Genomic DNA, 15644 nt, shown 5'->3' on the forward strand with positions numbered 1-15644 from the left:
ACTGTATGACCGAATGACTCAGCGAGATAGTGTATTGACATGCTCAGTCGCACCTATAAGAAGGAGAAGAGCAATGTGTTAGTGTTTACTTGAATTGAAAGGTTAAACAGGAAAGCGTGAATACCTTTGACCTCCGGCAGCTAGACTGACCTGCACAGCCTCAACCTGTGTATCATGAAGCATTAATGGTGACAACATACTGATAAATGACACTTGTGGAAAATGTTTCAGTAAGTTGCAGCATGGGTCTATAATGTACAGGATGCAGAAGTGGCTTAGGCACGCATGCATATCACACTGTGACGCAAAGACATGTAAATGCATCGAGATACCACAGTGGCTACTTCTGCAGAGAAATATCTCAATGTTACAGTGCATCTAAGAACACGTAAAGCATGTAGGTGTATTCAGAGGAGGTCTATCAGCAATTGCAGGGGCACAGAGCAGAGAAAGTTAGCATGGTCTGCTGCAAAAACACAGCACAACAAGTTTCCTTATGCCAAATGCTAAAAAATTCCTACTTCTACAGAAAAGTTCAAGCCATCAATATGCTCACATGGTATCAGTGCTTTCAGTCCCACATGTACAGAAACTTATGGATTTATGTAACTGGCTTGTTGTCAGTGCCAGCTTGGCATAGGTTGGAAGGACAAGAGATAGCTAAAAGAAGAGAATCAGTTCTAATTACAGAGTGGGCGATGTGGTGATTGATGTGCTACAGTAACCTCCCAGGGGTGACACAGAATAGCACCACAGGGCCCTATCATTCCCACAGAATTCTTTCACCCAGTAAACAAATTAGCTTTGGCGTGTGTCCCAATATACGGTATATTATGGACACATACCAATAGGCGAGTCGGTCAAAATGTTTTCTAAGCTAAGCCGTTATCCCGTCATCATGGGTATACTATCAGCTACCACCAGTTTCCAGTACAGAGGGAGCACAAAGGTTAGAAGAAGCTGGAACTTTCATATATTATGTATAGGTGAACCATATATGATTCATGATGAGAAATGCGGACTTAAAAGGCACATTTAAGCTTCAAATGCAACGGTATTAAAACAGATCCCTCCACCCACCCACACATACACACACCCGTGAATTGGTCAAAACATGTGTAGTATATTTAGTATACATCTTTATAGATTCATACAGCTAAACGCCCTGAACTTTAAAAGCTGCCCTTACTTTTTTCGACGTCACCCCTTATTTCAGTTTATATTCTTAAGGTTTATTTCTGCCGCAATTGTTTACTATCTACCGCTACGTCACGACACACCCCTATATGGTACGGAGACAGCTGGAAACTCAGCACGAGACTGATAAGCTTCTCGACCAATGGGAAAAGATACTATTCCAGAGTGGAGAGTTGTGATTGGACATCTGGGGAGGGGGATTATATATATGTACAGATATGCCCGACTGCTAAACTATGTGGGGCGGGACTACGGAGAAGTGCTGTCCATCTATGTTGATACAGATCTGAAAAAAAAACTGGACTAACGGAGCGTCTGCCTACGTTGCTTTTCGCATGGACTAATGTAAGTTATTTTAGACTTTCCCGTACCTTTGGGCGTGCCTCGCGTTGTCTGACGTGTTATAACACTTTTGTAGCATTATACTTAGGCCATTTCCCCCCTCTCGTTTCGTTTAGCTTAAAACTGCTTTTCAAGCCGAGTGGTACACGCGCTTTTCAGGCCAGCAAAGTGGTGCTGCCGTTAACGTTAGCTGTTGTCATTGCTCTCTAGCGGTCTGCATTATTTTGACATGCAGCTGACACAAACAATGCGTCCAGTGAGGCTAGGTGTAATGCCATTGTAGAGAGGCCATTTTCACAGCCGTCCCGCTACTGTAACACAACAATTCAGTAATAAGCGTGGCGTGTGAAAATTAAAGGACACTTTGGCGGTGTGTGACCGCTGGTACCGCTGTTTTTTCTTCTTTTTCTTTTACTACCCCGAGTCCGGTCCTCGATCAGGTTCAGCCCGCTTGTGTGTGAGGGAAAAGGAAAGGGGCAAAAAAGAGTCTTTTTTATTATGTGTCAGTTGAATATGTACCGACACATTTACACGCCATGTAACCTCCGGTGGTATCGCAAATGCTCAGTTTGCTAGATTTTCTGGCTACACGTAAGCACTTGGTTGTACGCTCCAAGTCCTATTCGGGCAAACAAAACAGCGTTTAATGGCAAAGCGGCGTGGACGTGTTGCAAAGTTTAGTTTGAATGAAGTGTTGCATCATGTGTAACTACTGCTCCTCACACACGAGCCCGTGAAACGACTGTGGAAAAAAGTCCAAAGCCCCTTCCTCAGGACGTGTTTACCTCGTGCACGTCAGGTCGTTAAAAATCGCCAGATTTATAGAATGACGTTTGGCGCTACAGTGTTTCCATGCACGAAATAACTGCACGTCAGCGGTAACGTTACCCAACTCCCACCTCTCCGACTGACCGTTAGACAGTCCTGCTTAATTCACTTGTCTTTTTTTCTTTCTTTCTCTGTTTACAGTTTTTGTTTTATACAGAGGGCAAAGTTTTTCAACGCGGGGGAAAATTGTTCACCTTTAGCTCCACTAGTTAGTGACCTGGCTGCAACATCTGGGCACCTCTCTGCTACTGTACAAAAGTGAAGGTTGATATGCAACATCAGGTAAGACTGAGCTCACTGGCTTGGTTTTGTGGTGCATCACAGCTTCGCTTAGCATGCGTGGCGATTCTTATCAGTTAAACACGAGCAAACAAAATGAAATCTGTATATTAAAAAAAAAAAAAAAAAAAAAAAAAGCTTTTTGCTTTGTTTGCTCGCTGTGCCGTGTTGTGATATTTGTGAAGCTCTGCCGCTTCTCCACTCGCCTCATCCCGGTGTCGTTTTGTGTGTTGTGTTATTGTTACCCCACATTCCACATGTGTATGTTCGCCTCCCCTGCAGCCCAGCAGCAGGGCCAATGCGCAAATCCCTATCCTTTATTACACTGCATTAAAATGAACATGTGTTAGCCTGGTGTGCAAAACAGCAGGCGGATTATTGATGTGGCTTTAGACACATCAATAATTGCAAATAATTGCATACTTTCTTTCTCAGAGGTTGTCAGCCTCTGGTGCTGAGGAGACTGCAGGGAAAAGACAAAGGGACAGATTAGCATGGAGCCAAGGGGAGCAGAGTAGACATGCATAGACTTCAGTAAGGTGACATGTTGTCAGAGTCTGCTGTCCCATTCTATTTTATGTCTTAAATATGCATTAGCAGATAAGATTCACTAAAAGGTCAAAGCTACACCATCCAGTGATTATTTTCAGTGTTTGTTTTTCACAAAGTAAACTTTAACTATCCTGAAACCTGTGCGTCTTTCATCCTCAGTCCTTAGTGCCCATCATTTCATTTGTGTTTCTTATGTGTTTCAATTTAACAACAAACTGTTAGGCTTGCTTTAAATAAGAAGAGGTAAATGTTTTACTCGCTGGAAGAGCAGGACATATTTCTTGGGATGTTTCCACTCACGCAGAGAGTGGTTTCCTTGACTTAATTATTATTTGTTTATATAGCTGTTTTGCTTTATTTTTAGTGCTAAAGTCTCTGTACGCCTTATCATGCCAAGGCAACCAGGGCATCAGAAAGTTAATGCTAAAATGAAGAAAATGAGCTGGTAATTTGTCATATTATGGTTTTGTTGCATTATTTGTACATCTGTTTTTTGGGTTTTTTTTGCCTATAGCTCCTCTGATCTGCTTGTTGGTCTCCTTTGTCCCGAGGAAAAACACAATGCTAGCCTGTGCAATGACATGATTTCGTGGCTGCTTACGTTCATATTGCCAGGAACGATTCATCGATCTTTTCTTAACACCTTATCAAATTTAAGGTTGCAGGGTGCAACCTAGACCATATACCTCTATCGACTCACATAGGGTGAGATGGTACACTTCACAGGGTTTAGCAAAGATTCATCATGCACTTGATCAGTGTTCACTTTATTACACTTCTATGAGTATGGGAGAAGCTAGAAGTTGAGATGAATTTGAATAGAAGCAGAAACCGTAATTTCTGCCACTTTGCAGTGTTATTTCCATCATTTAAAGGATCCTACCTCCCACCTATTACCTTAGCGGGATACACAGAACCTTTCTTCTGTAATGAGGTGCTTAGTGGGGCACATTGTGCTTGAGAGGTTTGTACTCGCAGAGTTACAGGCAACTTGTAAAATGATAACAGATGCATAGAGTCTTCAAGGTGGAGAGTGCTGTTTTGAAATTCCCAGGAATATGAAATGCACATGTACATACATGTGCACATGTACACGTACTTGTTAGTGCGTGTTACATTTTTTTGTCTAACTTTATGCCAGTCAAGTCATCTGTGATTTGTGTACTAAAGTCTCGTGGCAATGCGGGCACAACCACTTTTCTTACATGTTGAAAGTGATCTTGGGTAAAAACATTGAAGATAAGATAAGCAGAGTCATTGCTCTGATGGGGATAGAAAATCATCACTTTAAAAATGTAAAATTTTAGGGGGAAGACTCATTATATAATCAAAATAAAACCAAATCCCCTGGTTGAAATCAGTCCTATAAATATCAGTTTTTAATATCAGGGTATGTATTAGATGGTAACCCCATACCCTGGTTGTCAGCATTTTTCAACAACACTTGTTGATTGTTTAAGGGGTTTTTAAATTTTTTTTTATTCAGCATGCTGCACACAAAAACCTTTGGGTCTGATTTGGAGAATTGGTCATTTGCTGGTGTGAGTTCAACTGAATACTTCTGTTCATCTCCTTATTGATTAAAACACCTGCAGAAGCAATAGTGTTATTTTTCTAAAGCTGCTCGATCCAAATAGTGAACTAGCTTGTTGAATAAAATGACTATGTCCTTAATTGTACTAATTAATCTTACATTTAACCTGGACACTCTAGCTTTTAAAATCAGCGATTAGGGTTGGACAATAGGCTCTGCACAACCAGCAGACATGTTGCATCTGTGTTGCAAGTAGGGCGTGGTGATAAAATAATAAAGCAAAACAATAAATGATAACACAAAGAGACAGTGATTTTGCAAATGCAGTGGACTACTATACTGAAAAGACATGGTGCCAGTAGGCACATGTTGAATTTAAGTGGCTGATTAAAGTAATTGACACTCTTTGCCCACTCCCTGGCCAAAGTCACTTCCTTTAGAGGGCATTTTCACAGCTGAGGCATAGAGAGACAGTTGAATAGCTGTGTCTTCTTCTAGTTTGCTGCCAGATTGGATTTGTGGTTAAGTTGTACATCCTTATATGAGCCTCACTGTCTATGTCACTGAGACAATAATGCACTTCCTGTACATTTTTTAAAGTATCCATTAAATTTGCCGATTGCTTGCTTACCCTGGACCATAAGGGAAATAATACAGAGTAGTCTCTTGAGATTTATTTTGCATTTATATCATGTTCTTGTTATTTGTTTGGAATTGGCCAAAGGAGTTAGTTTTCCATTTTGGTTTGTATGCTTCTGTAACATTTGAAGCCTTTGACTGGTCGGAATTAAGAGTTTAGTTTATTATATATACACCAACAGTTGTAAATGTCTTGCAGTATATTTATCATGTTTAAATTCTGACAAAAATAAATTAAATTAACCTCATATCTTAGGAGTAAAAAGGAATCTTTAAGCTTGACAGAAATAGTGATTTGATTTATATGATGATATATATCAATATCAACTGGTGTGAAAAACATTACTGTGATTCAAGTATTTTGTAAGTGGAAATGCATAAAACTATAGCAAACTATCACCACTGGTTTGACAGTTGCCGATCCCTGGTGCTGATGGATATCGTCATCATCCATCGGCACAATCCTAGTAGAGATACAGAGACGAGGTTCTTCTTTTTAATCTTTTTGCTTCTCAGAGCGTTACAGCTTGAGTCAGTCATGGTTGCAAAAAAATAGTTTTCCTTGTTTACGTACTTACATGTGCAGCAAAATTCATGCTGAAGAGCTTGCTACCATACAGGAGAGCAACAGTGCAACATCATCAGAAAAAAGGGGACAATGCAGAGCAGATCGAAATATCATGTCCTTCATTTTAGCCAATAGCAGTACCGCTTAGCTCAACCACCATCATCAGATCAGGATGGTGTGTTGTCTTTGGGCTTAGAGAGATAAGCACTTGCTGGCCTTTACCACACATGAATGAATCAGGCTATTATTAGATAGTATTTATAATACCGTCAAAGGTATGTGGACACAAATTTAAAGTATACTGACAGTAGCAGTGTTCTCATTCTTGTGTTTTAATTTGTCCATATATTGTTGTTAATGCTTTCAGTGTTTTCTCTCTTACCTTTTTCTGTTCAGTTAAAAAACTCAATACAATGTCTTTTCTTTTTCTTCTGCTGCTCTGGTGATCACACCAACCGCTATCTCCTCCGTTTTTTTTGTTGTTTGTTTTTTAAAAAACAAACACATCACTCCCTGTGTGGCAAAGTTTTTTCCCCCAAGGGAAAGGACTAAAAGACACCAGGTGTTTTGTAGTTGCAAAATTATGAGCCTGCCAGCTGTTGGATTTCTGCTATGAATGATAAATCGGAAATTCAGTTGAGGAAAACTGATATTTTTCTGCTTCGTGGTGTTCACATGTAATAGATTTTCCTTTATTCCCATAGCCACATCTCCTCTCCACCTCCCTTTTTAATGCGAACATGCTCAACAGGGGCTAATAGATTCCTTATGAGAGGTAATTGTGTAGCTACAACATAAATGCAGGAGAGGTTCTGGTGTTGTGGTTAGTCTGATTAGGTCTTGTTTGAAGCCCTAAGGGATTTGGCAAGATAAACGTCAATAGCAGCTGACCTCACAGCCTAAGGTCACAGGCTACCATGCAAGTAGCGCTCACAGAGCTGCAACTTCTCTGGGTCCCACACTGAATGTTGGTAAACAGTGGCGTAGATCACAGGGTTTGTGCACTATGTTGTGGTCAAGTGCAACTTTGCATAACACTAATGGGGTTAGAGGTTCAATTCCCACAAGGCAAAAATGCTTGCACCACTGGAAATAAAAAGCTTTTTGGATAATAGATCTCCAATCAAGAGACAAGCAGTTCATCTGTGCTCTTGCTGGAAATTCTTTTCTCAGGGATTATAAAATGTTTTGTCAGGAGCCATTTTAATTTGATGTAGTTTTCAAGATTGCAGGGATGGTTGAATATTAGGTGAGGGTTTTTCGTCAGAGGTCACAGTAACCGGATATTGTTATCCATTTAACAGAAAAATCAGACTGCACGCTGCTATAGCGACAGATTAAAATTCTGGTGGTGGAGCTACTGTTAAATGAAATACTACTACTAATGATAATAATAATAACAGGACAGAATGAGTTGAAGTTAGAGCTTGCCAGGGCCGGGCAGTAAATTAAAATCCCAATTACATTTTGCCTTGAATTGACTGAATGATTGTTCACTGACAACATTTGCACATTTGTACTATAAATGTGTTGCTACTTTGTATTATCTATCTATCAAGGTGGGGTTTTTATAATAATAATAATGCATACTTTATTGATCCCCGTGGGGAAATTCCTCTCTGCATTTAACCCATTCACTCAGTGAAGAAGTGGGCAGCCACCAATCTAGCTCCTGGGGAGCAGTGTGTAGGGACGGTACCTTGCTCAGGGGTACCTCAGAGTAGCCGTTCAGTGGATTTGAACACCTCGACCTTCCGATCATGGGGTGACCACGCTACCTACTGAGCTATCCCTGCCCATAAGATATTATGCAATATGATTGTGCTTCAAGTATTGAAACAGATTGGTGGTGTTGACTTTGTTTGCTGAAGCTGTTTCGTTTTTGATAATGGCAAGTCTAACACAATCTCTGTGTAATATATGATCGTGTTAGTGTTTGTGCACTCTGGCTTTAAACAAAACATTTATTACTGATTCTTGGTCTTGGACATTTTCCTTCAACCAGATCAATTTAAATTAAATTGAAAGTGGCCGTACCTTTGTTGAATAGTTGGAAAATTTGCTGCGGTGGTGAAATTACGTCTTCAGGTAAAGATCTAAGATCAGTCAATTTAACGTACAGCATCATCCACTTACCCGTTAGACTGATTTATAATAAAACATTTGCATTTGTTTTAGCATGGCCTGCACAGTTTAATGTGCCTAGAGGACAACAGGCAACGAAAATCACTATTCTGTCTTTGCAGAGGTAGATTGGTGTTCAGGTGATTAAAAACGTGCCAAGGTCTAAAATAATAAGTAGCAAACTCCCGATACAAGAATCATATACTTATTGCAACATATAATTCTTTATAGCTGTAAATATAGAAAGAGACAAATGCTTTATAAGCTTAGACAACAGGTGAGTAAGGAGTGATGGAACTGAATTACTTGAGTGTTTTATGTCAGACATTGTACTGCTGTAGGATATTACAGAATTAATCCACACGTTTCTGTTTTCCTGCCCACTCCCGAGCATGGAACAGACTTTTAGAGGTTCTGCGTCACATTTTGTGCTTTTTGAATGTTGATGAGAGTGATATATGTACAGATGGTATTGAAGCTGGCAGAAAAGCAGTCTGTCAGCCATAGATTCAGTCTATGCAATGAAAACCTTGTCCACAGGCTGGCAAAAATAAGCCAGTCACAGTTTATTTCTACAGCTCATGCTGGAGGACAAGATACACACTCTTTAAAAGAAGGAATCAAATTGTGACTGTTTATCCTGAAATGCACAAATCATTAAGTGTCTTTGATTCATTTTAATTAAAGTCAGGCAGCCAAATTTAAAATGCAAAAGATATTTCTTAAAGCAGCAGAAAAGCTTTTTGTTACCATCGCTAGGGATGGGTATCGAAAACCGGTTCTTGTTGAGAACCGGTTCCCACTGTTTCAATCCCTTGGAATCGTTTGCCATTTTTGCAAACGATTCCCTTATCGATTCCAGTCGCCCCGAATGACGTCACCACGTTGCGAAGCGTCATTTACCTGGCAGGAAACATGGCGGCTCAAACGCTAAAAAGTTTGGTTTTGCTTTACGAGAACGGATGACAACAGGGCAACTTGCAATACTTGCAAAGTAGAGATTTCATTTAAGGGAGGAAACACTACAAATATACAAAAGCATTTGCTCACAAAACACACGATGACCTTAAATGAATGTCGTGTTTTTAATTCTGCTCGACTCGTGAATCTCAACCCAGCAGCAGCGGTAACGTTTGCACGTCCTCTCCCGTTAATGCGGCAGGTAAATAATCAACTAACAGTGCATATTATGTTAGCGCGATCTGCCTTATTACAAACCTGCCATTACTGTGCATTTAGGTGACCATGATGAGACAGACAGAGTCTGGCTCAGATGCTGGCAGTTCTCACTGCAGTCTACCGGTAGCGTCTCCTTTCAGGCCAGGATAGACGAATGTCACCGAGCAGTGACTCAGTTTGTGGTTAAAGGTTTGCACCCATTTGCCACAGCAGATGATTTTCGGTAAGTGAATGTGTTTAATTGTAGGCAGGGACATTACTGGATATTCTTGTGTAATTGCTACAGAATTATTTATGTTATACTTTGTTATTGCTACAGAAGAATATTTATTTTATTTTACATTTACAATTTTTTTTTCCTGGGGACCCTGTGACACCCCATTGAAGAGCCGTAGGCTGAATCTCTTAAGATCTCACTGTTGGGTTTGTAAGGCCATGTTACTCCTAAATTTCTATCTTGTTCAAAGAGAAGATATAAAACAAAGTTCTAAGCTAATCGACCTTAGTGTTCTCCTTTTTTAAAAAGAATCGATAAGAGAATCGATAAAGAATCGAATCGTTAAACAGAATCGAAAATGGAATCGGAATCGTGAAAATCTTATCAATACCCATCCCTAACCATCGCTGCCACCTCTGTGGAAGATTAGACACACTTTCCATTGATTTAAACTTTTTAATTAGACTGATGTGAGACTTCACTTGGATGTGTTTTACAGCCACACTAAAAGCACGACTGGCTCATTACTGTAGTCACTCATTAAACCCAGGAGCACATGTGTTTCAGAGAGTGCATGAGAATATGGCTAACTGGACTGTTATTTAACAGAAGACACGGGGAGAGTGACGGACAGCTCTCAACACCAAGCCTTCAGTGTAGAGTGTTTTGAGTTGGACAAAAAACATGTTTGTAATTTTTTTGTAATTTGAATTAAAATGAAAGCAGCTATGTGTAGTTGGCAGTAAATTGGTGTAAGGACTAGTCATTGATTAGTGTAATGTTATTTTGGCTTCAGCTGTCCCTCAAATGGGTAACATCATATCATTTTCATCATGTCAATATTTCATTTTAAAATGATCGTAGAATTTCTGACTGTTGCAGAGAAATGTTGGAGGATGAAACTCTGAAACTCTGAAATGAGATTCAGGCTTCTGTCTGTCTTATGGTTCTCTCCTACTGTGTCTGTCTACGGAGGCCCACTGTAAGGGGCTTTCACTGAGCTGCTAGCCCTTCTTCTGAGCCCTTTTTTTCCCCCATTCTTATTTCCACTTTCCTTATGCTACCTTAGCACAGAGACAGAGAGACAAGCCCCCACTGAAGACGATTGGCCGTTGCTTAACGGGCCCCTTACAGAAGACTCCGCCCATCTCATCGTCTTTGTCCGATAATTAGTCATCCAGAAGGGCAGTGGATGACCAAGCAATCCACTGTATATGTGCACACAGGTTCTATGGTCATTACTACTGGTGTAATTATGTCCTTCTTCTCACTACTTCTGCTTTCGTGCAGATTTTTTGACACGTGTACATAAGCGCTATACAAATACAGGCCATTTATCATTTACCATAATCACTTTGGATCCAGTGTAAATTTAAAACAACAGGCAGATGCCAGCAGAAAAAGCAAAGACAAAGCATATCTTGGCTCAGAGGCAGAGCACTTTTATTGTGTTTTTACACACAGTCACAGGGAAACACACACTCTCGCACTATTATTTTCTCTTATTCAGAGTATTATATTATGGCCTGCAATAGTCAGTTCCAACTCTTTATAGTTGGATTTTGTTTTTACTTGTATTTACCGTTTGTTTCTCTGCCATTCCAAATTGTTCAAGAGTTTCTAAAATAGTTTGAAATAGCAGCTTGTGAAATTCTGTGATGATTGATGTCAATGTTTACAATACGTTCTTTTTTTTTTAAAAAAAGCTAAAAAAGTAAAAGCTATGAGATCAATACATTTCAACCTAAATATAAAACAGTAAAATATGTTTTCTTGGATCTGTTTTTATGGCAGCTGAATTGAGAATGTTGTTACAGATGTATCCATTTAATGTCCATAATTATTCACCACAGTTAGTAGGATGACCTCTGCATCAGATGATAGAGGAATCTAAATGTTGTATTGATTTAGACAAATAGCGTTTCTTCCCACATTTTTCTTCTTACTGCTCAGATTAATGTTTCTGTCCACCCGAAAACTCCTGAAGGCCAGGTACGGTCACACTGTCGTTTAGGAAGTGTTAGTATAGCAACTCCTCCATGAAACACATTGGAGTACACTCTGTAAGCCCTCTGGGTCTCAATCACATCACTAAGCTCATCCACATTATTGCTCAAAGAGCTCACATTGTTATGGTGATGGCTGGAGCCTCTTAACCCTCTCAGGCTCAAATTAAACTTTTTGTTGCACAACCAAGTCCTGCAGTGGTACTTCTGAGTAAAAAAACCTCATAAAATATGTATGTGGGGTAATCAGGTTGTTCGTTTTTAACTGTTGCAAATCGGCAACGCCTGCCTTGAGAGGGTTAACTCTCCACTGAGCTCCAGCTCTGAAACTCTGTCTTTCTAAAGTGTTGTCAAAATCATTAATAAAATTGATATTTTTTTAAGGTGTCAGGAAAACAGTTTTTTTCCTTCAAAGAATAAACTTTATAGTTAGAACTTTGTCTTGAATAATCAGACAATAAATTGTGGCTTGCATTAATACTTATAATATAATATAATATAATATAATATAATAATATTTATTTTGAATTAAATGGGAGAAACAAACAGATTAAGAATGGATCTCGAAAAGGAGTTTTTCCTATGGTGGTGTTATGTTAATTAGTTCCACAGGTGGTAAGAGATTTTTATTTGCATACTTCTCCACTAGCAAATGCATACAGGATGGGTTTAATTCAAAGCAGCTTTCCCTGTTTTTCTTTCTTTCTTTGTGTGTGTGTGTGTGTGTGTGCATGCGCGCGTTTCGGTTTGGTTACAAAGTTGTCCTTAAGTCAGATTCCTGTTAGCAGTAAAGTCTTAATATGTCTTTATATGTGCTCTGTCACATTATATCATGCAGTCTCTGCCTTTTCTTCTGTCATTGTTTTTTTGTTGTTTCGTCTTTTCTTTTTCTTCTGCCAGCGTTTTACAATTTTTGTTTTTCTCTGTCCCGGTTTCTCTCTGTCCTGTTGTTATTTTCCATCGCTCATTGCGCTGCATTTTGTACCGTTTTAAGCTCTGTTTGCTTCTGCCAGTAGCTGGAGTTTGCTTGGGTCACATTTGTTTTAGTGCTACACTGATAGAGGCTTGTAGTATGCTCTCCAGAGAGTACAGTAGACTGCTGCGCAGACAATCTTGGCAGCCTCTTTCTCTAACATATGTATACTGTATTCTGCCATCACCAAATGATTTATTTTAGAAAATGATACAACTTGAACTCTATAAAAGAAACTGAGATGTGTGTGTGTAGCCACATAGATGCTGCTTTTATTATACTTGCCTTTGTTATTTAAATAAGTGTGCTCTATTTTAACCAAGTATTCTCTGAATATTTGCAATATTATGTGAAACAGTACATTTTCAGTTGACAAAGGTCTTACTGTTTCAAACATATAAATGAATCTTAAAATCACTTTTTTGTCCCTAGTTTTGTGGTATTATAATTTTTATGGAGTTACTGGAATATTTTGTTGTTCTTGTTTACCCATTATGCTCTTTGAGCTGGGTAACAAAGTTGGATAGAAAACACAGCCATAGAAGTGTAGACGGGGTTAGTCGGCAGCAAACAGCAGGAGGTGTGTGAAGAAGTAAAAGATGGCTCAGGCCACCAAGGCTGTTCTCATGAAGCAAAGCCAATAACGCCAGTAATTATAAAACTGCCTAAAATGCTGTCTTTGTAGACAGGCTTACTGGTGTGTGTTGTTTGGTGGCAGTTTTGTGACTCAAGTCAATTTGGAAGGAAATAAAGTGTCATTACTTATTTCTTGCAGCTGTGATTGAGCATCGGCATAACTGCGCATTTTAAAATTGTAAAAAAACAAAATGCAAAAAGCACCACAAAGAATTTAATAATGCACATATCTTATATATCAGTTTCTTTCACTATTGTTTTATTTTCTGCTTTGTACCTCATACCCTGCTATTACTGAATTATCCCACACATGTCTGAAATGATGGCACTGTTATGATGTTTGGCAAGATCAGGAGTGGTAAGGATTTACATTTAAAGCCAAAGAGAGAAAGTTTCTATTCTAGGAAATAGAAATCTGAGGGAAGGCTACGATTATGTTCATATTTGCACTATGCTAACAGTAATATTTTTTTATGAAGTAGAAAACTCTAAATCGAGCAGTCTGCTGATTCTGTCTACTTATTTGTCTCTTTGCTACGCATGCTGACAGATAACTAAAGTTTGTCAGCTACTGGTGTCAAAACTACCACCATTTTCCTGCCTTTTCAAAATTAGTTAGTGCATATGGTTTGTGTCCCATACATTTATTTATTTATTTTATTTTTATCTTTTGCACATTCTGAGCATTTAGATTGGGCCATTTTGAGATTCAAGATTTAGGTTGATGGATGACTATATTTTGGTGACAGCCGCATGTAACTACGACGGTGTTTGCTAGTTCACCTTACGTGCATTAATGTAATAATGTGGTTAGCTTACACACGAACAACATTAAGCAACTCACGCAGAGAAGAACGGCTGCTGGCCGGGCTGGCAGGGCTAGGGGCCAGGACTCTACTCTTCGGTTTTTTTGGGGGGGATGTTGCTAACCCCAGGTCCGATAACAGGCACCACACCCGCAGTAGATGTGCTCGGTGTGAGGTCTTGCAGCAAGCTATCAAATACAGCGCATTTCTCGGCTTTTAACAAAATGCTATGCGTCGCCAGGTGTTTCATCAGATTCGAGGAGTTACCTCCTTTGCACAGTATCACCTTAAAGCACTTGTTGCAGGGTGCTGAGTTTGCATCTTTTGCTGTGAAGTACAGCCAGAATTTGACCGCTTCGCCTTGGGCATTTTTAATCTGTAGCTCTGCTCTAAAAGAAATGAATGAAAATGATTGGCTAGAATCCAAAGTGTATGACATCTCAGGAAAAAAAAGCACCGAAATAAAGCACCGAAATGTGTGCTGCTTTTCGGTCTGGTTACTACCGTTTATGTCAGAACGATACCGGTCCCCATCCCTATTTGTGACATACTTTAGTCTGAGTCTATGTGGATGACATTTATTTCAGTGTCGGCGGCTGTGGGCGTCTGCAAGATCCGACATTCCTGGATCTGGCGGCTATGCCGAAGTCTGTGTGTGTGTGTTTGTGTGTATTCCGAGCTTGTGTTTCGCAAAGAAAATGCTCCTGTTTGATTTTGATTTTGTGTAGTAACCCCACACTTTCTCCACACCATGTACAATTCTCCCAGTTTTTTGTCACCTCCTGCTACTTCCCCATCACTGTTTTTCTCAGTCTCAGATTTTCCCTTCTCTCTGTTTTGCAGATTCACTTCCTGAGTGTGTGTGTGTGCATTTTAATGTGTTCTCACATTGCCATTATTGTGTCCTTTTGGTCAGCTTACACCATTTGCCGTTATGTAATATATTTACTGCACTAGATGGTTCCTTTTTTTTTTAAACTTTGCTCAGTGGCCAGGCGCACCTAGCTATTTCAGATGGCCATTTTGGTCACTCTTTGTGCACATGTCTACCAGGAAGTCATTTATACAAATTAGCTGTGTGAGGCCTAGTTTCAGGAAGATCACTTAAACGGAAAAAACATTGCCTGGAAGGAAGGATATTTTTAGTCATTGTGTAAAAAGTGATCAAACGATTCAGAGATTTTTCAACAAATGACAAAAAACTGTTTTTTGTTGGTTGAGGAAAAACAAATTACGAACCAACGAAGAAAATACATTTAAACAGCAGAAATCACATTAGGGAATTATAGTGCTGTGCAAATAAAGTGCTGTACAATAATTGCATCTGACCACTTCCAGAGAAATGTTTTGTGTGTGTGTGTTTAGTCACTTGGCCACTGAACGTTAAACCAGTGTTGTGTCTACACATAATGGATAACCTGGCAAAGATGCAGTCTTATCGTTAGTAATTCTTCTTAGTAGCCTGTAACAAAAACACAACAATTGTTTCCATTACATTAGTTCAGTTGAATAATAAAAAAAAAAAGATGCCAAATTACAGACAACTGGACTGAAAATCAGTGGTAACACATCCCATGGAGTACAGCAGTGAGTTTGCACAGCCATCTGTAAAACATGGTGGAGGCTGTGTCATGGTGCATTTCAAAATTGATGGAGTTATGAACGCAGGAACGTGCCAGATTTTCCTCCACCATGCAATAATAACTGGAATTTGGTTGACCAAAGTGGTGTTCAGCATGACAGTGATCCCAATCACACTGCCAA

The 15644-nt window shown here is 39.5% G+C and overlaps 1 protein-coding gene across 2 annotated transcripts in view; it reads left to right on the forward strand.

The window, feature by feature from the left end:
- Positions 1-1439: 1439 nt before the first annotated feature.
- LOC102780384 (vitamin D3 receptor A) overlaps positions 1440-15644 on the forward strand; it is a 66135-nt gene continuing 51930 nt past the window's right edge. Inside the window, exons 1-3 of one of the 2 annotated variants that reach the window (XM_087834077.1) lie at positions 1440-1542; positions 2509-2649; positions 3082-3180. In XM_087834077.1, coding sequence (XP_087690203.1) covers position 3180 — 1 coding nt within the window. In that variant the 5' untranslated portion in view covers positions 1440-1542; positions 2509-2649; positions 3082-3179. The remainder of the gene's footprint in view (positions 1543-2508; positions 2650-3081; positions 3181-15644) is intronic. The other variant, XM_006785278.3, reaches the window with a different exon arrangement.

Source organism: Neolamprologus brichardi, chromosome 20, assembly GCF_056152115.1.
Source record: "Neolamprologus brichardi isolate AB-2024 chromosome 20, ASM5615211v1, whole genome shotgun sequence".
Taxonomy (NCBI): domain Eukaryota; kingdom Metazoa; phylum Chordata; class Actinopteri; order Cichliformes; family Cichlidae; genus Neolamprologus; species Neolamprologus brichardi.